Below are 25,671 nucleotides of genomic sequence, written 5' to 3' on the forward strand. Positions count from 1 at the left end.
GTACCGCCTCCCTCCTCCGGTACCGCCTCCCTCCCTCCGGTACCGCCTCCCTCCCTCCGGTACCGCCTCCCTCGCTCCTCCCGGGGCTCCGCAGATCTACAGGCGGCACAGAGACGATGGCAGCGGCTGCGGACCGCGGAGGATTTCACGGAGTCCCGGTTTCTCCGAGTTCGGTGGCAGTTGCCGAACCTTCAGAGGGATCCGGAGCTGATGGGCCGACTGACAGCCGTGTCCCGGTTCCGATGAACCTGTTCGCGACCTGGGAGGTGGAGCGGTGCTCACCGAGCTGCGTGCCCAGGTAAGAGGATTAATGTGCGGCGATGATCTGACTCAGAGGTGGTGGATGGTTCTGGGAGTCAGCTTGTTGGACCCGTTTGTGGTTCTGACCTGAACTTAATGCCGAACCCAGGCGAACGGATAATAAATGATTCCCGGACCTGTTGCCATATTTGTCAGTGGGTCCAACCCGGTTCCGCTCACAGCCTCTTGGGTTTCATACCTGTTATACCTGCAGGTACCAGGCAGGTTCTGCTCGACCCGGTTCAGTTCCACCTCAGTGGCAGCAGCTGGTTCCTCTCAGACCAACTGGACCGGTTCTGCCCGGTCAGCATTATCCGATCCACTTAATTTTGGTTCTGATGCCTTACCTGATCTGTTCTGCTGTGTTCTGGACCTGGTTCAGAACCTCAGGTGACCCAGATGTTCCTGAGGCCATCGTACAGGTGTGGTCCACTTCCTGCATACCTGTTCTCCTCTCTGGCGTGGGTCGGTTCTGTATCCAGGTGATACCTGCTCTCACCTGTCGGTCTCACTTCCGAACCTCACCCTGAACGGGTCTGACCCGCTTTCTGAAGCGGTCCGCCATGACGCCTGCAGCTTCTCCTTCAGGGTCCAGCTCTGGAGGAAAGGTCTCCTCCTCCTCTTCCTCCTCTTCCTCCTCCTCCTCCTCTTCATCCTCTGACTCCTCCCTGAGTCCACTTCTTGCTGCGCAGCGGTTCTGGTGCCGTCTGCAGGTTCTGGTGTCGTGTGCAGGTTCTGGTGTTGTCTGCAGGTTCTGGTGTCGTGTGCAGGTTCTGGTTCTGTCTTTCTGTTCCACCCTGAGTCCCATCTCTACTTTTCTCCTGCTTGTGTGAGACTCTCTGTGTTCCACCAGATTCTTCTGAATGTTCTCCTAAATTCTGCAGATGTTCACCGTCTCCTCTGGTTCTGTGTGGATCTTTGTTCTCTGAGCGTTCACAGCTACGTTCTGATAGAAAACAGGTTGAAACATTTTACTTGATGCTTCCTGCTGATCATCGCTGCCAGAAGTTTCCTGGTTCCTCTGAACATCTTCATCCTCAGACTGGTGGCTTTGGTTCAGCTTCTCCTCTCCTCCTCCAGAGCTGCTTCACATGTTCAGGTGTAGAACCGGTTCTGGAGGAGCAGCAGCTCATCACAGCCATCCATCTTCAGCGCTCCTCTTCCTCTCCAGCCAGCGTAGCAGGGATGATGAAGACGAAGATTAAGTCATCGCCCTTCATCCCGCTGCTCTGCTGCTGAGCCGGGTCAGGCAGCGCCGGCAGCAGATTAGCGGCTTTATCTCCTGCTGACAGGAAGCGGTTCTGATCCGGGAGTAATGAGGAGGAGCAGATCCCTCTGAGGTTCTGACCCGGTTCCCTCCCTGGAGCTTCTCTGCTGCTGGTTCCTGAACACCGATCAGCACCAAACCCACTAGAACCTCTGAGTTCTGGGAGCTCTGACTGGACAACACTGAGGATTTAAATCCATGAAGTTCCTATTAAAGCCAGAACGATTCGTCGCTTTTATTAAAATTATAAAAAACTATAAAAAGAAAACAGAGAAAAGGTTCTCCTCAGCCCTGTTCTCTTGATATCCTCTCAGTTCTCCGTTTCAGGCTGGAGAACATCCAGCAGACCGTCTCCCTTTGACCCATTCCTGCTCCAGACCCGTCTTCAGCCACGCCTCGGTTCTGATCAGGTTCTTCGGTTCTGATCAGGTTATTCGGTTCTGATCAGGTTATTCGGTTCTGATCAGGTTCCTCGGTTCTGATCAGGTTCTTCGGTTCTGATCAGGTTCTTTATATTCCAGCAGGAACCGGTGGATCTTAGCAGCATGAGGAGATGAACCTGGAACCAGAGCTGGACCCAGTGAGACACCAGATCAGGGATGGTTCTGGTTCTCTGATTTAGGCTCTGCTGGAGGCTCTGTTATGGTTCTGCTGTGGTTCTGTTATGGTTCTGCTGTGGTTCTGTTGTGGTTCTGCTGTGGTTCTGCTGCAGTTCTGCTATGGTTCTGTTGTGGTTCTGTTATGGACCCACTATGGTTCTGCTGTGGTTCTGCTGTGGTCCTGTTATGGTCCTGTTATGGTTCTGCTGCGGTTCTGTTATGGTTCTGCTGTGGTTCTGTTATGGTTCTGCTGCAGTTCTGCTATGGTTCTGCTGTGGTTCTGCTGTGGTCCTGTTATGGTTCTGCTGTGGTTCTGTTATGGTTCTGCTGTGGTTCTGTGTCGTCTCCAGGCTCTGCAGTCTGACGCTGAAGAAGCTGATGCTCTTCAGGGAGCTGGACCGAGAGCTCAGCTCAGTCATCATCGCTGTGAAGATCCAGGTGAGTGTTCCTCTGACACAGAACCTTCCTAAAGTATTCACACCTCCAGAGGTTCTAGCTCAAACCTCAGTGGAACCCCACTGCCAGGATGACCAGAAGAACTGAAGGGAAAAGGTTCTTATCCCATGATTCCCTTTGCTCTGAGGCCAGGGAAGCAGCTGTTCTACGAAGGCCTCAGAGGTTTATTAGAGAACCTGAGAGGTTTATTAGAGAACCTGAGAGGTTTATCAGAGAACCTGAGAGGTTTATTAGAGAACCTGAGAGGTTTATTAGAGAACCTGAGAGGTTTATCAGAGAACCTGAGAGGTTTATTAGAGAACCTGAGAGGTTTATCAGAGAACCTGAGAGGTTTATCAGAGAACCTGAGAGGTTTATTAGAGAACCTGAGAGGTTTATTAGAGAACCTGAGAGGTTTATCAGAGAACCTGAGAGGTTTATTAGAGAACCTGAGAGGTTTATCAGAGAACCTGAGAGGTTTATTAGAGAACCTGAGAGGTTTATCAGAGAACCTGAGATGTTTATTAGAGAACCAACACCCTGAAGGCTGCAGAAGAGGCTGGAGAAGACCTGAGACTGGGGTGGAGGTTCTCCTTCCAGCAGGAGAACCTCCCTGAACCTGCAGTCAGAAATGTTACGGATGGTTTAGATCAGAGCAGATCCATTGGTAGAACGGCCTAGTCAAAGCCCGGCAGCTTTAGGGAACGTTAATCTAACTGTAACTGTGATGATCGCTCCTTTTGCTTCTCTGGCTGCTGTTTAGAGATGAAAGCTTCCTTTTAAACAATGTTTCCATGGCAACGTTTGATGTGCAGTTTTGCTGATCCTCTGACACAAAAGCCCAGACGGTAATGACACGGGTTGGTTCTGGATCTGTGTCTCAGGGTTCTAAGCGGACTCTGAGGTCCAGTGAGTACCCTCTTCCTCCCGGCGGGCCCATGGAGACGGACCTGGAGCTCAGCTTCTCCCTGCAGGTCGGTGCTAACCCTACCGCTGACGCTAGCCGCTGACGCTAGCCGCTGACGCTAGCCGCGCCGCTGACGCTAGCCGCTGATGCTAGCCGCTCCGCTGACGCTAGCTCCTCCCTGTTTGGTCGTTAGTACCCACACTTCCTGAAGAAAGACGCCAACCGTCTGCACGTGATGCTGCAGCGCAGGAAGAAGTACAAGAACCGCACCATCCTGGGCTACAAATCGCTCGCGGTGGGCGTCATCAACATGGACGAGGTAAGACAGGAAGCAGCTGCAGGCTGGGACACTGGCGGCCATCTTGGTTCTTTCTCCTTCAACCTTCCAGCAGCCAGACTGGTCCAGAGTCATGACCTCTGACCTTTAATCTGGAGCTCCTGGTTTCCTGGGCATTGTTCTCTGATCTGTTCAACTATATATTTCTTCTAGAGTTGCTTATATTAAACATTTCAGACTCAGTTACTAATTAATGCATAATAGACACTTATGAATGAGTCATTAATTAATAATATATCTATAAACCATTTATGAGCCATCTATAAGGGAGCCTTATTGTAAAGTGGTACAGTAAGCCTTTTAGTCTTAAGGCTTTTCGACATCATTAGGTAGTTTACCAATGTCAGGATGAATAAAACATTTAATGATAATTAAATAAATCCTAATAATGATAAATGGTACGATAAGTGTCCATCTCTAGTGGCAGTCTGTCCAGGTTGTACTCAGTGATGGATGATTTATTTCTATTCCCTTTTATGTGAAACCTTGACTTAAAGGATGTTTTCTCCTTTTTCCCGGACTAGCAGCAGCAACGCGGTGCTTCATGCAGAAAGAGACAGAAGGATGGAGAAGGGAAGCACCGCCTCTCAGTGCGTGGGTGACTGTCTTTGTGCTCGTCTCTCAGGTGATGCAGCATCCCACCGATGGAGCCCACATCCTGGGTCTCCACAGCAGCCGGAAGGAGGCCTCAGTGCGAGCGGCAGAGCTGAGCGTCCATTTTCTCTCCAGTCAGCCAATCGAACAGGAGGAGACGAGTGGTCTCCGTGGCAACAAGGCCAAGGCCTCAGGTAGGGGAAGTGAGTCGGGCATGCTGGCTGCTGATTGGTTGAGGTGATAATAAATAAATAAATTAAAAAAAAATGATATATATATATACAGTGTTGTGAAGTTACACACTGTTTAAAGTTATTTAATGTTTAATAGATAACTCTGTTAGGTATTGTCCAGTGGATATCAGCTCTTAGGCTGAAATCAGGACAATAGTTGAAAGCAATAATTCAAGCATTGGTGTTCTTTTAACAGCAAACTCTGCACACATATAGAATAAATAAGAGACAACTTCTCTTCAAGTTCAAGAATTTAATAACAGAAATAAATGAACATCCAGAGAACATCACTATATAATGCTGTTTATCTGAATTAACACTATATTTCAATCAACAAATCCTCTCTAGGCTAGTGAAACTTAACTACTAAGCAAAATGAATATTAAAGAAGCTAAGCTAAGGAACTATGTACACACAAAAGAAACAAAAGACAAAATAAAATGGTTGATCATCAGAATGATTCAGTGAATCCTGGTTCACTGCAGATCTGAGTCAAAGAACCAAAGTTCATCTTGGAGAATGTGAATTGAGGTTAAATTAGCTTAATTATTTCAGAACAACATTTGGTATGTTTCAACCCATTCACAATGCAATTCCTGAGTTAAACAAAACATTTGATAAAATAACATTTTAAAGAAAAATTTTCTTTAAATAAATAAAGCTAAAAGGATACAAAAATAAACTTGTAATATTACAAAAATAAAAACACTACGAATACAAAGAATATTCTGAGATTAAAGTCCCTCTGATACTGTTTAAGTGACTGAGTAACTGCAGATTTGCCACATTTAACATGGCGAACGCAGCAGAGGCAGAACCCGCTCCATGTATATTATGTCTATGTACAAAACACCTTTAAATCGACATTTATATTCCATATTAATGTGGTAATAACGCTCATAGCACTATCGAATGATGATGGAGCGAAATGAAACAAACCTTGTGTTTGAAACAAACCGTAGTCGTATGTCCAAGAAGGGCAAATGTTACCAGGGGCTAATAGCATTTAGGCTAGCGGACCTTCGGCGCTAACTTTAAAAAGCTTTGGCTTTATTTTAGTCGTAATGAGCGGACCGGATAACACAAACATCAATATCCAATCAGTGTATAAAACCCTTGTGGAGATAACGTTTATTATAACCATAAAAACACACTCGAATTACATCCGCAATGGTATGGTTCGAAGAATGCTAAATCTGCCGATCTGTGATGCAGATTTGACTGACGTGAGTAAATGTTCTGATATGAGGCTCTTAAAGTTGCTGTAGATCGGTTTATTTAATTTACTTCTTTCTTAGGGGTAGGAGTTTATAAGTTCTCACTTCTTCCTACCCCATTTTGAGCATGATATGTTAACTGAAACAAAAATCTGTATTTTCTCTTCTTTCTTATGCACTTCTTGTTACTGTGCACTATTTTATTTTTATATTTGTATCATGTTCATGTTCGAATAAATTTCATTTCATTTCTTTTATCTCTTTACTGCAAGGCATTGCAGAGGGTCAGGCTCAGTCCGGCATTATTTAATTTTGATTTATTAATTAAGCAAACCGGCATTGTGGTAGTTCTGCAACACTGCCACTAGATGGCGGCACATCTGTTTAGATCTGGTTATCGCGCCCAATGCTGGGGCTATTTTTATCCATCAACACATTATTATCAGGATGGAGGCTTGGTGTATATAACTTTATTTTATCATGATCAAACGGTTTTTGGTCTTTTTTTTACCAGCATATAACGTGGCTATGTACCTTTAAGCACCAGTTACACAAACTGGCCTGAATGGACCATGTGGTCACAGCAGGGTTGTGTGTTTGTGCAGATCGATCTCCCGACACGGAGCATTACTGGGAGGACGACGACAGTTTCTCCTCGGAACAAGAAGGAAGTGATGATGCTCTCGCGCTTCAGGTAACAGAGCGTTCATCATACCTGTTTCACTATAGATCTCAGCTGAGACTGGTTCCAGTCCAGAGTCTCAGTAGCAGCGTGGAGAAATGCTGCCGTGAGTTTGCATCTCAGAGGAGGAAAACAACCCAAAACATCTGAGAGATGCAGGAAGTGAAGAAAGAGTCAGTAATCCTTTCACCCCCTCACGTTCATGTGTGGATTCATTTCAGCAGATTTTAGTTTATCCCGGACAAGCCCCCAACTATATTACAGCCCCAAAGTTAAAGATAGCTTATAGACTGAGAACTTAATTATCCCAAAATTAGGGAGACGGGAACCCTGGCAAAATGTTTCCAAGCAGCCGAGCTGTTGGTTGCCAGATTCAGACCCTAAACCTAAAGGTGTGTCTGCAGGAATAACTTAAAGGCAACAAACTATCAACACACATTTGTTTTAAAAAGCCACAGATGGCCCCAGATTGTCTAAGGTCTGTGAGCTGAGCTGCTTTGATTCTTCTTACCTGTCAGGAGTCACACCTGCCATTTTTATGTTGTCCAGGAGATGTATAACGAAGACGAAGACGTCCACAGAAAGACAAAGACGTCCCACAGGAAAGTAATGCAGACGGCGTCCCTGGCCCAGGTGAGGACCTACCTGAGCTCTGGTTTTCAGACCAAATCAAACACCTGAAGAAACTTCTGCTTCTGTCTTGCAGCATCCAAACCTGAAGCAGAAGTTTGTAGCTCTACTGAAGAGATTCAGAGTCAGCGAAGAGGTTAGTTCTGAGTGCTGGTCGCCTGCAGCAGCCGGCGGCTCAGCTAGATATTTCTAATCAACCAGAAGAACCAGCCGCTGAGCTGAGACGACAACCGCAGGTCTTCAGTGCAGCTCAAACAGCTTCAGAAGCTGAAAGTTTGTCTCCATTTAACCTAAAATCTCCTCCTGAAGTCTGGAGCGCTGGTACATTCAGTCATTGTCTGAAGATTTTACACGTGCAGTCATTAAGAGAAATCTCCCAGTGTCATTGCTGCACGTTTTGGAGTCCAGACACTATTTATTATTATTGCTTCATCATCAGGATCTTCAGCTGGTGGTGCCGTTCATATAGAAATAATGATATTTAGGAGAAACTAGGACCCAGATTTGATTTAACGGCAGTTTTGATTTATTCTCATTAAATGATGCAGTTTGAAGCTGTTGGCCTTGTGTGCAGACGGACCCTGTAGGTCAGATCCCGGATGCTGAGGAGGATCTGGACCTTCTGTACAGCAGTCTGGAGGGCATGAGCGACAGCGGCCCCGAGGCGGACGACAACGAGAGCCTGCAGAGCACACCCAAACCCAAACTCAGGTGAGGCTGAAACCCAGCCGGTACCCGTCTGATTTACACCTAAAACACTTTGGAACCAAACAGACCCGCAGCTGAAACTGATCCTTGACACCAAGAACCCTTCAGTAATCACATCGTTATAGATCCATCATCAGCAACCTGTAAAACTCCTGATGTAGACCTCAGGAGCCTCTAGTGGCCCTAGAGCAGCTGACTGTGTTCACCCATCGATCTGCAGTTTCCCTCCCAGCGAGGTGTCATATTCATTTCCTGAAAGTCATGTTGTGATCCCCCCCCCCCACTGGGGCCCCGCCCTTTACCGCCTCCCTCCCCCCCACAGGCCCACATGGAGCTGGGCTCCTATTAGTGAGGATTCCTGGTGAGCTCTGAGCAGAGAGCCACCGGAGGGCCCAGGAGTCCTGAACTTTACTTTAATGGTTTTTAATGCAGCGTTGTCCTCTAAAGGTCTGAGTTTAACCCGCAGTGTGGCGGTTCAGGCCGACCCGGAGCTGATGAGAGTTTCTCTCCACAGGCCGTTCTTTGAAGGCGCGGCTCACACAGAACCCAGAACTCTGGACTTTCAGAACCACCAAACCGCTGTGAGTAAAACCGGATTTACAACATGTCTGTTTGACCAGCAGCCGGTTACAGATCAGGCAGCTGCAGTTTGTGTTTTATTGAAATGTTCAGAACGATGGCGATGATTTAGGAGAAAACCACGTGCACGGCTCCACGTGCATGAGCACAGCAGCTTATTTCTGCTACCTGACTCTCTCCTGCCTCTGGCCCAGTGAAGGATGAGCTTCTCTCCTCAGGTGTTACCAGAACAGACAGATTAAAACACTCAGGGATGGAGCGTCCGTCCTGTGCTGCACACGCTCAGAGACGAAGGCGGCGCCACACAGACATGTTGGATTAACGGTAATAATTTTCCGGGTTCTACATTTGGATCCTAACGACACCAGAACTTAAGTGACCCGTCTCTGAGCAGCAGCCGTCTCTGACCCTCTGCATGAAGGCAGCCACTCATTGGGTCGTGTGAGGCGTGTTTGAGAGTCAGAACCAGAACCAGGACTGCAGTTCTGTTGTTTCTGGTCTGCTGAACCAGGCCACACAAGGAAAGCTCAGCGTGGTTCACATCTGTCCTCAGGAAACCCAGAGAGGAAAACTCTGACAACAACTTTACCCTGAGTTTGGTCTTTCAGGCGAAGCTCACCTGTGGCCATGAACAGCTGAGCTTTTAATTTCACCTGGACATCAACAACCTTAAAAACTTTAACTTCACACACAGTCATAAAAAATAGAAAATAAATGACTATCAATGGTGCAGAAAGGAAGTCTATAGGGGCTCTGCTGCCCCCTGCAGGTTACTTTGTGTAACTGACCTCTGTCTTGACCAGGCGGAGCCCCTGCCTGCTGGAGCTCCAGGGCCCAGAGGCCCCGAGGGGCCCAGAGGGGAGGAGGAGGGCCCTGGGGTGAGTTTGGACCAGAGACAAGAACACGCTTTGGGTTTTTGTTGCACGTTCTGCTTCTGTTTCTTGTTCTAACCCCACGCCCATCACCCAGGAAGCTGAGGAGGATGTCGCCATGGCAACAGATGCGGGCCCCGCAGCCAAACTGTGTAAAACTGAGTCGCAAACACAGATGTCTCCCAGGTACTGACTTCACCTGAGCAGTGCCAGACGGCGCCACTCAACCCGACCCGACCCGTTCTCTCTGCGCCCCTCTGCAGCAGGACCGGAGGTCCGCATCCTGCGAGGGCCGCCTCCCTGAGGGACCGACAGCACCTCAGAGGGACGGACAGGACCAGCAGCGTGGACGTGGAGACGTCCTGTGACCACAGGATGACTGGTCCACAGGTGAGACGCGCTCTGCTGAGGTTTAGCTGTGGTTCCAGTTTCACGTCTGGGTTTGGGTCCAGATCCTGAGCTCCGGTTCTGGCTGTGAGTAAAGTTCTTTTCTGGAATCTGCTTGTTCAGGTGGCCCGGAAGGCCGTTTTGGATCAGCTCAACAACATTTTGTTCTCAGAGGACCAGGTCCCAGAATCCATCATCCTGATCAACATCACAGACTGGCAGGGTCAGGTACGTGTGGTTCTGAAGCGACCCAGACTCTGGACGGTTCTGGACTCTGACATGATGAGGTGCGTCCTCCTCTTCCTCCTCAGTACCTGTCGGAGCTTCTCTTCGATCAGCCAATCGTGTGCAGCGTCTCGTTCGCAGACGTCCAGGCTGCTTTCAGCGCCATCATCGCCCGTCTCCAGAGATTGTACGAGTCCTCTGATTGGTCCTTGCTCAGGTCCTTCCTCAGGTCCTGATTGGTCCTTCTCTCTGACGCCTGAATGTGTCTTTCAGCTGCAACTGTAACTCCCAGACTCCGCCCACGGTGAAGGTGGCGGTGGCCGGGGACCAGAGTTACCTCAACACCGTCCTGACCTGCTACGTGGAGCAGCTGGCCAACAAGACGCCTGATTGGCTGAATTACCTCTGTTTCCTGGTCATCCCTGTTGGTAGGCCTGGGGGGGGGGGTCCATACAGGATTGTTATCTGTCGTCATGAATGTTGTTGCAGCTTGAGCTTAAAGAAACCCTGAAGGTCGACTACAGCTTCATGAAGCAGGATTTTAATGTATTTATATCCTCACCACCAGGTGGCGCTATCCGAGCGTTTTACAGTTGCAGTTTTTATCTCTTAAATCCATGTTTTGTGTTCTCGGGGTGTCTAGGAGAGCAGAACAGATGAATCTAGTCTGACCACGAGCTGCAGACATATCTTTATCTGTCTGGGTCGTATCTTTCAAGCCGTTCAGTTTCCTCTGTTCTACATTATGTACATCAGAGGAAAGTTTAGCAGCCCGTTTTAATGTTTGGGTTCATCTGGGCGTAGTTCCTCAACGTTCCCTTGTGTCTGCGTCCACTCCAGGGGTCCATCCCTTAGCAAAGCACCTGTCGGCTCTGGACGGGACGTTTGGCAACCTGTTTCTGGACGCAGGATGGAGGGAGCTGTTCGGGCGACTGGAGCCTCCTCTGCTGGGTAAGCGCCAGGCTCCAGTGACGGTTCTCCCTCAGGACGACTCAGGAATCTGAAGCTGGGTTCTTTCTCTCCAACAGATCCTGTGGGCGTGTCCGCTCGGGTGTGTCAGTACGTAGCCGGAGCCGCCGTGACCCACCTCTGTCCGATCTCAGAGGCCATGCTGACCTGCAAGCACAGGAGGTAGCTCTGCTGCTCCAGAACCGGATCATCTCAGGGGAACACAATCAGACAGAAGATCAAAACCAGAGAAGCTGCTCTGTCTCAGCTTAGAACCCATTGTTGGTGCAGATAAACAGAAATCTTCCTCTGTGTTTGGACCTTCTGTCAACGTTCAGATGAACGTCTGGGTTTAAATGAATTTTCTGGGATATTCAGATGTTCGGGTTTTTCACACTTTGTTCCCACTAAAACTAAGGAGCTCCAGGTACTGGTGCCCTGAGAAGGTGAGGAGCAGAACATCTCAGTCACATGTGGCCGTTATCCTGAAAACACTGCTGCTACGACAGGGTTTATATCAGCAGAACCAATGCAGAGATCCCATTTGGGTTCTGCGTGGTTCTGCGGGGTTCTGTGTGGTTCTGTGGGGTTCTGTGTGGTTCTGCGTGGTTCTGTGGGGTTCTGTGTGGTTCTGCGTGGTTCTGTGGGGTTCTGTGTGGTTCTGCGTGGTTCTGTGGGGTTCTGTGGGGTTCTGTAGGGTTCTGTGTGGTTCTGTGGGGTTCTGTGAGGTTCTGAGTGAAGCTTTAACCCAGAGGGAGGAAGCCTGCAGAGATGTTTCAGATCTGTAGCTGAAGCTCCAACCTGACGATGTGTTTCCTTCTGCAGCCCTGAAGACGACCCGTATCAGAAGTTCGTCCCGTTTATCGCGGTAAGACTCGGTGCAGACAGGAAGTACCCCCCCCCCCCCCCCCCCCCAGCAGCTGCTTCCTGTGCTGACACGGTTCTCCTGTCTGTCTTCAGGTGGTGAACGTCGGCGTGGTGGAGCAGAACTTCCTGTCAACCTCAGGTACGTCTGAACCACCTGATCCTGTCCTCAGCTGACCTCTGAGCCTGGACTGAACCTCCTGCTCCTCTCAGTGGACTCTGATGACTTCATGCTGGGATCTCCTCCCTGCCAGTCTGGGGTTCCAGGCAGCGTCGCCTCCACACCTCCACCGTCTCCCTCCGTCAGGTACGTCCTGTCCTGCTTCTTCTGTGGGAACGTGTTACCGTGTAAAAATAATCCCAGAAATCTCCTCCTGTCTGAGAAGCTGCCCAGCAGAGGTGATGGGTCTGCAGGTGGACTACTGGAGTCACACGGGAGGAGGAGGAGGAGGAGGAGGAGGAGGAGAGTGGAGAAAGGAGGTGGGGATGAAGAGCAGCCTGAAGAGCAACTTCCGCTGCCTTCAGGTGTCCCGTCTGAGTGCAGGAGAGCTGATGAGCATGACGGTGGTGCTGAAGGAGAAGAACAAGAAAGGTGGGGAGGAGAATGATGAAGGTGATGATGAAGGTGATGAAGCAGCTGAGAATGATGATGTGGTGATGATGATGATGAAGCTGAGAGTGATGATGATGGTGATGATAAAGCTGAGAATGATGATGGTGATGATGAAGCTGAGAATGATGATGATGGTGATGATAAAGCTGAGAATGATGATGATGGTGATGGTGATGAAGCAGCTGAGAATGATGTGGTGATGATGATGAAGCTGAGAATGATGATGATGGTGATGATAAAGCTGAGAATGATGATGGTGATGATGAAGCTGAGAATGATGATGATGGTGATGATAAAGCTGAGAATGATGATGATTGTGATGATGAAGGTGATGAAGCTGAGAATGATGATGATGGTGATGGTGATGAAGCAGCTGAGAATGATGTGGTGATGATGATGAAGCTGAGAATGATGATGATGGTGATGATGATGATGAAGCTGAGAGTGATGATGATGGTGATGATAAAGCTGAGAATGATGATGGTGATGATGAAGCTGAGAATGATGATGATGGTGATGATAAAGCTGAGAATGATGATGATTGTGATGATGAAGGTGATGAAGCTGAGAATGATGATGATGGTGATGGTGATGAAGCAGCTGAGAATGATGTGGTGATGATGATGAAGCTGAGAATGATGATGATGGTGATGGTGATGAAGCAGCTGAGAATGATGATGATTGTGATGATGAAGGTGATGAAGCTGAGAATGATGATGATGGTGATGGTGATGAAGCAGCTGAGAATGATGTGGTGATGATGATGAAGCTGAGAATGATGATGTGGTGATGATGATGATGAAGCTGAGAGTGATGATGATGGTGATGATAAAGCTGAGAATGATGATGGTGATGATGAAGCTGAGAATGATGATGATGGTGATGATAAAGCTGAGAATGATGATGATTGTGATGATGAAGGTGATGAAGCTGAGAATGATGATGATGGTGATGGTGATGAAGCAGCTGAGAATGATGTGGTGATGATGATGAAGCTGAGAATGATGATGATGGTGATGGTGATGAAGCAGCTGAGAATGATGTGGTGATGATGATGATGCTGAGAATGATGATGAAGATAAAGCTGAGAATGATGGTGATGATGATGAAGCTGAGAATGATGATGAAGATGATGAAGGATGATGGTGATGATGAAGCTGACACTGATGACGATGGTGATGATGAAGATAATGAAGCTGAGAATGATGATGGTGATGATGAAGCTGAGAATGATGATGATGATGATGATGATGATGAATCTGAGAATGATGGTGATGATGAAAGTGATGAAGCTGAGGATGATGATGGTGGTGATGATGAAGATGATGAAGCTGAGAATGATTATGAAGCTGAGAATGATGATGATGAAGATGATAAAGCTGAGAACGATGATGTGATGATGAAGATGATAAAGCTGAGAATGATGATGAAGCTGAAAATGATGATGGTAATGAAGATTATGAAGTTGAGAATGGTGATGATGCTGAGAATGATGATGATGATGGTGATGATGAAGATGATGAACCTGAAAATGATGATGATGGTGATGATAAAGCTGAGAATGATGAAGCTGAGAATGATGAAGAAGCTGAGAATGATGATGATTGTGATGATGAAGGTGATGAAGCTGAGAGTGATGATGAAGGTGATGAAGCTGAGAATGATGATGATGGTGATGATGAAGGTGATGAAGCTGAGAATGATGATGATGCTGAGAATGATGATGAAGGTGATGATGAAGATGAAGCTGAGAATGATGGTGATGATGAAAGTAATGAAGCTGAGAATGATGATAAAGCTGAGAATGATAATGATGATGGTGATGATGAAGATGATGATGATGAAGCTGAGAATGATGATGATGGTGATGATGAAGATGATGAAGCTGAGAATGATGATGATGGTGATGATGAAGATGATGAAGATGATGAAGATGAAGCTGAGAATGATGATGATGGTGATGAAGATGATGATGCTGAGAATGATGATGATGAAGGTGATGAAGCTGAGAATGATGTTGATGAAAGGGATGAAGCTGAGAATGGTGATTATAAGGATGATGAAGATGAGAATGATGATGATGGTGATGATGAAGCTAAGAATGATGATGATGCTGAGAATGATGATGAAGGTCATTAAGCTGAGAATGATGATGATGATGGTGATGAAGCTGAGAATGATGATGGTGGTGATGATGAAGAAGATGAAGCTGACAATGATGATGATGAAGATGATGAAGCTGAGAATGATGATGAAGCTGAGAATGATGATGAAGCTGAGAATGATGATGAAGCTGAGAATGATGATGATGAAGATGATGAAGCTGAGAATGATGATGATGGTGATGGTGATGAAGCAGCTGAGAATGATGTGGTGATGATGATGAAGCTGAGAATGATGATGATGGTGATGATGATGATGAAGCTGAGAGTGATGATGATGGTGATGATAAAGCTGAGAATGATGATGGTGATGATGAAGCTGAGAATGATGATGATGGTGATGATAAAGCTGAGAATGATGATGATTGTGATGATGAAGGTGATGAAGCTGAGAATGATGATGATGGTGATGGTGATGAAGCAGCTGAGAATGATGTGGTGATGATGATGAAGCTGAGAATGATGATGATGGTGATGGTGATGAAGCAGCTGAGAATGATGATGATTGTGATGATGAAGGTGATGAAGCTGAGAATGATGATGATGGTGATGGTGATGAAGCAGCTGAGAATGATGTGGTGATGATGATGAAGCTGAGAATGATGATGTGGTGATGATGATGATGAAGCTGAGAGTGATGATGATGGTGATGATAAAGCTGAGAATGATGATGGTGATGATGAAGCTGAGAATGATGATGATGGTGATGATAAAGCTGAGAATGATGATGATTGTGATGATGAAGGTGATGAAGCTGAGAATGATGATGATGGTGATGGTGATGAAGCAGCTGAGAATGATGTGGTGATGATGATGAAGCTGAGAATGATGATGATGGTGATGGTGATGAAGCAGCTGAGAATGATGTGGTGATGATGATGATGCTGAGAATGATGATGAAGATAAAGCTGAGAATGATGGTGATGATGATGAAGCTGAGAATGATGATGAAGATGATGAAGGATGATGGTGATGATGAAGCTGACACTGATGACGATGGTGATGATGAAGATAATGAAGCTGAGAATGATGATGGTGATGATGAAGCTGAGAATGATGATGATGATGATGATGATGAATCTGAGAATGATGGTGATGATGAAAGTGATGAAGCTGAGGATGATGATGGTGGTGATGATGAAGATGATGAAGCTGAGAATGATTATGAAGCTGAGAATGATGATGATGAAGATGATAAAGCTGAGAACGATGATGTGATGATGAAGATGATAAAGCTGAGAATGATGATGAAGCTGAAAATGATGATGGTAATGAAGATTATGAAGTTGAGAATGGTGATGATGCTGAGAATGATGATGATGATGGTGATGATGAAGATGATGAACCTGAAAATGATGATGATGGTGATGATAAAGCTGAGAATGATGAAGCTGAGAATGATGAAGAAGCTGAGAATGATGATGATTGTGATGATGAAGGTGATGAAGCTGAGAGTGATGATGAAGGTGATGAAGCTGAGAATGATGATGATGGTGATGATGAAGGTGATGAAGCTGAGAATGATGATGATGCTGAGAATGATGATGAAGGTGATGATGAAGATGAAGCTGAGAATGATGGTGATGATGAAAGTAATGAAGCTGAGAATGATGATAAAGCTGAGAATGATAATGATGATGGTGATGATGAAGATGATGATGATGAAGCTGAGAATGATGATGATGGTGATGATGAAGATGATGAAGCTGAGAATGATGATGATGGTGATGATGAAGATGATGAAGATGATGAAGATGAAGCTGAGAATGATGATGATGGTGATGAAGATGATGATGCTGAGAATGATGATGATGAAGGTGATGAAGCTGAGAATGATGTTGATGAAAGGGATGAAGCTGAGAATGGTGATTATAAGGATGATGAAGATGAGAATGATGATGATGGTGATGATGAAGCTAAGAATGATGATGATGCTGAGAATGATGATGAAGGTCATTAAGCTGAGAATGATGATGATGATGGTGATGAAGCTGAGAATGATGATGGTGGTGATGATGAAGAAGATGAAGCTGACAATGATGATGATGAAGATGATGAAGCTGAGAATGATGATGAAGCTGAGAATGATGATGAAGCTGAGAATGATGATGAAGCTGAGAATGATGATGATGAAGATGATGAAGCTGAGAATGATGATGATGGTGATGATGAAGCTGAGAATGATGATTTGTCTCACAGAAACCTGGCTACAAGAGGACTACGTTAGTATAAATGAGTCAACTCCCTCCAATTATTCAAATTTCCACATTCCCAGATCTGTGGGAAGAGGAGGAGGAGTGGCAACTATCTTTCAGTCTGATTTATTAATTAGTCCCAGGCCAATTAATAAATACAGCTCTTTTGAACATTTAACCCTCAGTTTCCCTCATCTAAACTGCAAAGCAATAAAACCTCTTCTGTTTGTTGTTTTGTATCGTCCACCAGGCCCTTACACTCAGTTTTTGGATCAGTTGTCAGATTTCTTATCTGATTTGGTGTTAAATACTGATAAGGTTATTATAGTGGGTGATTTTAACATCCATGTTGACACTGAATGTGATAACCTTAGTGTAGCCTTTAAAACTATCCTAGATTCAATTGGTTTTGCTCAAAATGTGCATAAACCGACGCACTCTTGGCTTCATACTTTAGACATTGAAGCTGAGAATGATGATGATTGTGATGATGAAGATTATGAAGCTGAGAATGATGATGATGATGATGAAGGTGTGTGTGTCAGTCATCTTCCTCAGCAAGAAGGCCAGGGAGAAGGAGGCGGAGTCACGGAGTCAGGTGATCGAAGGAATCAGCAGGTTGATCTGTGCGTCCAAACACCAGAACACACTGAGAGGTACGCACACACACACAATAACGCACACACACACACACACACACACACACACACACAGCAGTGAGATCATTACATGTTTAGCCAGTGTGTGCTGGTGGCAGCAGACCACTGATGGCTAGTCGCTGCACCGCGTGGTGTCAGCCCTCCTCTGAGGCCTAAAGGCTCCTTCTGCTCCTCCCCAGTGTCTGTGGACGGCGTCGACTGGAGCGACGTGAAGTTTTTCCAGCTGTCGGCTCAGTGGCCGACGCACGTCAAGCACTTTCCGGTCCGCATCTTCGGCTACAGCAAAGCCTGAGCTCCTCCTCCTCCTCGCCGGGGTCACATGACCTCGCCACTGGCGCCCAGAACAAGCTTCACCACGTTTTCCTCTGTCAGCACCAAGCTGTGTCAGCAGGGGGAGGAACCGGGTCTCAGGCTGACCCCGAACAGAACTTAGAACCTGTTTTAATCTGGACCAGAACATCCTCGCTCAGAACAACTGGGAAATATTTACAGCCAATAGAACGAGAACGAGTAAACACATAGAGGAAAGAATGAACTCTGTTAGCAGACTTTAATTGTGTATCGATGTGTTTCTGAGCTTTTTTTTCTATTTTTCATTAACTAAAAGCAAAACTTTATAGAGTTGGTCCTTAAAACAAACAGATTTATCATCTAAAATGTAGTTTTCCGTGTAATTACACTTCATCCATGTACTCACCATGTAGAACAGATGCATTTATACCTGAGGAATACATTTTTCCTTTTCGTGTATTTATTTTTTATTAAAAAATGTAAAAACTTTGTGTCTGAAAGCTTCCTGTCTGCAAACATTTGTTTCCTGACATCTGTTGATCGTTTCCTGCAGTAAATTTCAGCTGATTTCTGGCAGCCAAACGGTTCTGATAAAACATCTGCAGCATGGAGACTCCCATTCTTAGATGTTTAACGGACCGGGACCAGGACCGGACCGGACCAGGACCGGACCCGGACCATGACCAGGGCAGGACCAGACCAGGACCAGGACCAGACCAGGACCAGACCGGACCAGGACCGGACCCGGACCAGGACCAGGGCAGGAACAGACCAGGACCAGGACCAGAACCAGACCAGGACCAGGACCAGGACCAGGACTGGACCGGGTTTGGCTGAGGATTGGCTGAGGAACCAGGAAGTAAAGACAGGCCACACTCAGAACCGAAGTCGTTCTGGACCGTCCCTCCAGGTTTGAAAGGAGAAAAACGGGACTAAGACGCTGTTGATGGAGAGGATTGTTTCTAGGGAATGTTACCTCCATCCTGGGTGAGAAATGAGAATAATTCAGGCTGGTTTTACAGTAAATATCTGACTTATTGCTCCTTTAAATTAAAACAAACCAAAGGATGTTTCAGTTAAATCATTTAGTGTCAGGCTCTGTTGGACTTCCAGCATGGATTCTGTAACCGGGTGTAGAACATGTAGAACGTCTCGTAGCAGCAGGTAAGTCCCTGCTGCGAGGTCCTCGTCTTGGTCCTCCTTGATGAACGGTTCTCAAAAGCCAACGATTCATAAATACCGAAGACAGAAGTCGACACAGAATCAATTAAAATAATGGATTTAATATTTTGAGGAGAAACCGCATTCAGGAACTATCTTAGATTGACATCACGCAAACAACCAATCACATCACAGAATAAAAACGAAGGGATCTCTGAGGATGAACTGAGTTCTGCTCATGGTCTCCGTTGTGGCTTCATGCAGAACCAAAGGTGCACAGCTAACGGTGGAGGAGTCATCACCCGGGGAAATGGACCGAAGACTGGGTCACCCATGGTCCAAAACAGACGCCAAGGCAGTACGATGGAAGAACCCGGAAACCCAGATGTTCTACTTGAATCTTTACAGCCCATGAGCATATAAGGCTTTTCATCCAAACCCAGAGAACCCGTCTCAGTGAAGAACCAAGTGAAGCTTATTTCATTTCATTGGCCCATTGCATCTATTACATGTTGAGGCAAACCGACAGACGAAGACATCATTTGAAGAGTCTTGAAAAGATGCTAAAATCCTTCGTGGCTGCTGATAAAACCCATTGAAGGTGTTTGGACCTGCAGAACTTCAAAAAACCTGAAAGAACTCCTTTTAAATACTCTGACAGTAAACTATAAGATCACAGAAGAGGAAAACATGCTGAGTTCAACCTGCATTCTGAGTCCGTTTGGCTGTTTTAAAGTAGGTTCTACAGAAACCAGAACACAAAGAACCAGCTGTTCACCAAGAGCCCAAAACTCTGACCAGCAACCAGAACCGTCACCTGAACCGGAGCACCCAACCAGAAGCTCCGGGAAATGAAAATCTAGTCAAAAACAACAGGAACCAGCAGAACTGACCCAAACATCTCGCTTAAAACAAAAAATCTGTCAAAACATTCAAAGGTTCTGAAGCCAGAACCATCAGAACTTCTTTACAGAAACAGACACATTAAAGGAACCCGTAAGTCAGCAGGAACCTGTCCCAATGGAACCGGTGAGAATCCATCAGAACCTGAAGCTCCTAGAAGCCCTTTATGTGGCAGTTGGCCTCCAGAGACGACAGGACGATGTACATCAACCACAGGCTGAAGAACAGGCAGGTGGTCAGGATTTTAGGAATTCGTGGACCACCGAGTTCCCCGCCGATGGACGGCCGGCGCCGGTAAATCAGGACGGCGATGCAGATGAAAGCAAAGATGGTGAAGAGAGTGACGGAGAAGGCCAGCGTTCCTGGGTCCACCCTGAACTCCTGGCCCTTGCTGTAGTGATAGATGGCGGCGATGGACCACGCCACGCCGATGCCCAGGAAGACGTTGACAGCGTTACTTCCTGTGACGTTCCCGATGGAGGCGTCGGCGTACTGGTCCTGGATGGCCGCCACTTTACTGGCGAAGGTGTCTGATGAGGAGACAAAGGAGAGCCAAAAAGGTTTTACAGATTTGTTTTAGCTAGAGGTCCCATTTCTGGATTACTGGACCAGAGTTCAGGTGTTTCTGGTGGGAAAGGTGAAGCCATGGAGGCTGAAGTCTCCATGTTAGCTTCGTTCCTGCAGTAAAGTCTGATATCTGAGCACTGACAGAGAAGAAGAAACTGCAGCATCACACTTTAATCTCAGCCTAGCCAATCAAATCCCTCCTGATCTAATCACACCTGTTTATAAAAAGTGAAGCCTGTGAAGGTTGGCTCCTTCACAGCTTAGAGTGTGTTAGGGTGTCAGTGTGAACTGCTGACCTGCCCAGAAACCGACGTTAGTTCATGTCCCACCTGGTACTGACGTGCCCAAAGCCACGAACACCACCGCGGTGACGGAGTCTTTGAGGCCGACCGTGCAGCCGAAATGCGACGCCAGGTCGCCGATGACGGCGGTCAGCATGCCGATGACGAAGATGGAGACGACGAAGCAGGCCCAGCCGTTCCAGTAGTCCGTGGGAGGAACGAAGGCAAACAGAAGCTTCCAGAAGACCGTCAGGAAGTGCATGACGTAATCGAAGCAGGAGGGCAGTTTTTCCTCCCCACAGTCATCATCATCGTCATCACCTGAGGAAGGAGACGGCATTCTGCGTTAATTCATGAGCTAAACTCAATAAAACGTTTTTTTCTTTCTACGTTTGGATCTCAGGACTCAGTACCGGAGCTGACGGTGATGGCCTCCACAAACTGCTCCCTCCAGCTGTTGGTCCCGATCACCAGAGCCAGGTTGGTCTTCTTGATGAGTTTATCCACCGTGCTCTGAAAGCCAGCCGGTCACAGCAAACCAGACACCTTTAACATTTAGTCGCTTTAACACAGAGTTACTCTGAGGACAGGCTGGATGCCGGGGAAGACAGGAGGCGAGGGACACTTGACTGGACCACTGGTGGACAACCGGTCCTCACCAGAACTCCGTCTAGCGCTGCGAATGTGACGCTGCTGTCAGGAAATGAATTCCCACCTTAAACTCGTACGATTCCTCGATGACGACCTCCAGGCGGACGTGTTCGCCCAACGTTGGTCTGCCCATCTCTGCAATACGCCTCTCCTCCTCCTCCTTCTTTGTTAAAACCTCATCACACCCTCCATCTGACAGAGATGAGATGGATGGATGAAGGGATGGATGATGGATGATTAATGGATGGATGATGGATGATGGATGGATGGATGATTAATGGATGGATGATGGATAAATGATGGATGGATGATGGATGGATGATGGATGGATGGATAAATGATGGATGGATGATGGATGGATGATGGATGGATGATGGATGGATGATGGATGATGGATGGATGGATGATGGATGGATGGATGATGGATGGATGGATGGGGACCAACCTGTGATGCTGATGATGGATGGATGATGGATGGATGATGGATGGATGATGGATGGATGATGGATGGATGGATGATTAATGGATGGATAAATGATGGATGGATGATGGATGGATGGATGGATGATGGATGGATGATGGATGATGGATGGATGATGGATGGATGGATGATGGATGGATGATGGATGGATGATGGATGGATGATGGATGGATGGATGATGGATGGATGATGGATGGATGATGGATGGATGATGGATGGATGGATGGATGGATGGATGATGGATGGATGATGGATGGATGAGGACCAACCTGTGATGCTGATGATGGTGGACAGGGCGGGGCGATCTCTGCCTTGGACTTTCCTGTAGATGTCTCTACCTGAACAAGTGAAAGAATGTAATCCAGAACATTTCTGCTGTCAGACAGAACTAGAACCAGAACCAGAACTAGAACCAGAACTAGAACCAGATCCAGAACTAGAACCAGAACCAGATCCAGAACCAGAACTAGAACCAGAACCAGAACCAGAGAGGGTTCTGGTTAAAGCCGTCAGAGAACATCTATGTGTGACATGCCAGCTGCTGATGGACCTCAGTGGTTCTGGGTTCTGGGTTCTGGGTTCTGGAGTTCCACACGGACCCATAAAGCTCAGCAGGTGAACGGAGCATGCTCAGTGTGACTGCTGGTTCTGGGTCCAGAAGCAGGGTGCAGGCATGCATTCAGAACCTGGTTTACTTCCTGTCCGGACCCGCTGAGACCGCTCAGAACCGGGAGGAAGGTTCTGCTGTGACTACAGAAAACAGGAAAGCCTTCAGTGTGAGGGAGGAGATTAGCTTCAGCAGTGTCACCAGAACCTTCACCGCAGGACGACTTGGAGAAGGCTGGTTCTGGTTCTGGGTCCAACCAAAAGGACCACATCCACTGCTTCAGCTGTTGGTGGTTTGAGGTTCTACCAACCAGCTCCAAGTGGACCTGCAGGTTCTGGTGGATCCTTCAGTCTCTGTCCTCCACATTATGGCATGAACAGATCTTCCAGATCTTCTCTGGGCGATTGTGTCTGCAGTAGAACGTAACAAGCATCAAAGGCTCCCGTTTAACACACTGGTGGTTCTGTTTAGAGTTGGACCCATGAAAACGTGGGCTCATTTAAACCCGCAGAACCTCAGACCAAAACCAGAGTCAGGGTTGGGTTCTTCGGTGACGAAGAGAGAACATGATGAGCTGTTTGACCACCATGCCCTGCACCTGTGGGCGGGACACCAAACACAGCAAGCAAGGTTCTACAAACTACTGGAGGAGGTTCTATAAACTGCTGGAGGAGGTTCTATAAACAGCTGGAGTAGGTTCTACAAAATGCTGGAGGAGGTTCTACAAACTACCGAAGGAGGTTCTACAAACTGCTGAAGGAGGTTCTATAAACAGCTGGAGGAGGTTCTATAAACGTCTGAAGGAGGTTCTGTAAACAGCTGATGGAGGAGGCTCGGTGTGATGGTTCTAGCATTCAGAACCTCCTCTGCTTGCTGTTCTCGAGGATTATTCTCCACGCCTGTTTCACGGCAGGCATCAGCAGTTTGGAAGATTTCCAGAAGAATTCCAGCGTTCCTTCGTCTCTGGTTTCCTCTTGACTGACATGAGGGTTCCTCGACGTTCCTGCCTGGACGTCTGCTGAGCTGCTGTCGTCTGGACCTCAACCTGGACCCGGTTCCACCAGCCTAGCCCTGGGTTGGTCTGCCTACATCTGCTGCGGCCTATGACCCGGTTCTGTCCTCTAGAACCTCCTGCAGCAGCAGCTAACCTCCTTTCTGCACCACCGTTCTGCTTTAGACCTTTTTAAACGCAGACGGTGGAGAAGGTGGACCTTCACAGTCCTGTCTGGTCTGGTTCTGGACTGAGGAGCCATGATGTGGGATGTCATGGCAGCGTTCTCGGCACGTTCTACTGAACTGTGTGGTAAACGAGAGCCTCGTCAGAAGATGCAGAGGATGTGCTGAAGGTGAGCAGAACAGAACACGCTGCCGCTTCAAGCGCTGAAACACTTTTAAAGCAAACATGTCCACCACCAGCGGTGTCTTACCAAACAGCTGTTTGTCTAATAAAATGTTACAGAAAGCATCAGTTAATGTTGGTCCGCCAGGTACCGGTACCTCCTACCAGAACCGGCGTGACTGGATCTCCTACCTGTCTGGACGAAGCCACCTGTGAGCGAGAACATCCAGTCAGACACAGAGAAAGGTTTGCCTCAGAGAGAAGATGTGGAAGGTTAGGCAGGAAGGAGAGGAAGCTGCTTACCCACTTCCTGAAGCAACACGGCTGAAGAGAGAAAAGAGAGGAGAGACGAGCATGAAGCAGGAAACAAGGAAGCAGGAAACAAGGAAGCAGGAAACAAGGAAACAAGGAAGCAGGAAACAAGGAAACAAGGAAGCAGGAAACAAGGAGCTCAGATCTCCTCGTCTCGCTAAGCTTCTCCAGATCATTTCATGAACACGTTTAAGGTTCTGCTGCAGCTGGAACCAGGCGGTGTCCTCTGCCTGGACATCTCAGCTTAACAACGCTGAAGTTACTTCATCTTCAGACGTTCAGGCTCAGTTTGGAGCAAGAGAAGAAGAACCTGTTCCACGCTGGAACCAACGTGGAACAGGTTCTCTGTCCTAAACCGTTACGTCTGCTGGACTCTGGATCCTTTCAGGGCTTTTAATGAGTCTGCAGACGCAGCGGAGCCTCAGCCAATCACAGCCGAGCGCCTGACAGCACCAGCCAATAGGAAGAGGCAGCTGAGCTTCAGCCAATCACAGCCGAGCCCCTGACAGCACCAGCCAATAGGAAGAGGCAGCAGGGCAGAAGAAGCAGGAAGGAGAGGTCAGAGGGTGTCAGACAGGTAAGGCTCACACCTGTCCATCTCCTCCTGTCCCAGTAGGGCTCCTGCAGCTCCACGTAGAAGCTGGCCCTCCTATCGTACTCCTCATGGTCGATTATTCTAACAGAAATGGTCTTCCTGTGGGGGGGGGGGGTCAGTGGTCATGCATTAGTTCACAGGCACAGAGACACACCCATTACAAACTGACAGAGCTCCACCTACAGGTAGGAGGAGGAGGACACCGCCCCCCCCCTGCCTGCAGGTAGACGGATGGACATGCATCAGACCCGTGGCCCCCACAGCTGGTCCTCAGGACCAGCTGTCCTGCTGCTGACTTCAATGAACGTCTGCAGCACCTCATCAAGGAGGACTGCTGGAGGACAGCGGGTCACGAGGACCAGGGTGGAGAACCACAAAACCCCAAATTAAGGCTGCAAACATCTCTGAAGATCTGAGGTCTCCCTGCAAGGAGCTGAGGTGAGTCAGGATGAAGAGGTTAGAGGTTAAAGTGGGCGGGGTCAGGACACAGGGTGGCGACGCCCCCACCTTTCCGTTCACTCATCTCGAGCAGCTGAGGGTCTCCGATCTCTAGGAAGAAGTTCTTGTTTTTTTCGTACTCTTCATCGTCAACGATGTTGATCTGAATGGTTTTGCTGAAAGAGAAGAAAGCAGAAGGAGACGTTGCAGAGGAAGAGGAGCGCTGGGGAGTGATGAAGGAGAGGAAACATGGAGAACACCAGGAGCAACATCAGACTCAGAGGAACAGGAAGTCCTGGCAGCAGGAAGCAGAGACTCGTTGATCATGTCGGGGAAAGAAAGCAGGTCCTCTGTAACGATGACCAGGCTCTAAAACCACCTGATGATGAAGAAGACATGCAGCCGTTTCCACGCCTTCATTCAGCGCAGCAACCGTGGGAAAGCAGGGAGTGGAAGGTAAGTGCACCCTCACTACCAGCATGCAGGAGGGCAGCCTGGAGCTCAGACCGTTGATCAGCATCAGTGGGAGAAGATCTAGACCTGCAGGACTTCTCACAGGAGTGGCTCAACCCGGCACCAGGAAGTTTGTGTGATTTCTGCCTTCAAAAACACACGGGAATAAATCTTGTCCG

The 25,671-nt window shown here is 47.6% G+C and overlaps 2 protein-coding genes across 5 annotated transcripts; one reads left to right on the forward strand and one right to left on the reverse strand.

Moving 5' to 3' along the window:
* Nucleotides 1–55: 55 nt before the first annotated feature.
* LOC105919306 (phosphofurin acidic cluster sorting protein 1) lies at nucleotides 56–17,918 on the forward strand (the record flags this gene model as incomplete). 2 transcript variants are annotated; one of them, XM_036137681.1, is given in 24 exon segments in its annotated part: nucleotides 56–298; nucleotides 2,517–2,604; nucleotides 3,486–3,575; nucleotides 3,702–3,827; nucleotides 4,471–4,633; nucleotides 6,495–6,583; nucleotides 7,121–7,204; nucleotides 7,278–7,337; nucleotides 7,776–7,912; nucleotides 8,424–8,490; nucleotides 9,292–9,366; nucleotides 9,458–9,546; nucleotides 9,624–9,750; nucleotides 9,871–9,975; nucleotides 10,059–10,159; nucleotides 10,246–10,400; nucleotides 10,813–10,923; nucleotides 11,001–11,103; nucleotides 11,746–11,788; nucleotides 11,881–11,926; nucleotides 11,998–12,091; nucleotides 12,171–12,376; nucleotides 17,300–17,410; nucleotides 17,593–17,918. In XM_036137681.1, coding segments are annotated over 24 exon segments (2,565 nt in total). In that variant the 5' UTR covers nucleotides 56–116.
* A 1,049-nt stretch (nucleotides 17,919–18,967) lies between these two features.
* Nucleotides 18,968–25,215, reverse strand: LOC105919304 (sodium/calcium exchanger 1; the record flags this gene model as incomplete). Of its 3 annotated transcripts, XM_036137682.1 has the most annotated exon segments (9): nucleotides 18,968–20,298; nucleotides 20,665–20,937; nucleotides 21,030–21,129; nucleotides 21,332–21,459; nucleotides 22,018–22,086; nucleotides 23,783–23,797; nucleotides 23,887–23,904; nucleotides 23,998–24,018; nucleotides 25,109–25,215. In XM_036137682.1, coding segments are annotated over 9 exon segments (1,108 nt in total), but the record flags the coding sequence as incomplete, so codon positions are not given.
* Nucleotides 25,216–25,671: the final 456 nt, after the last annotated feature.

This window comes from Fundulus heteroclitus, chromosome 5, assembly GCF_011125445.2.
Source record: "Fundulus heteroclitus isolate FHET01 chromosome 5, MU-UCD_Fhet_4.1, whole genome shotgun sequence".
NCBI classification, from domain to species: Eukaryota; Metazoa; Chordata; class Actinopteri; order Cyprinodontiformes; family Fundulidae; genus Fundulus; species Fundulus heteroclitus.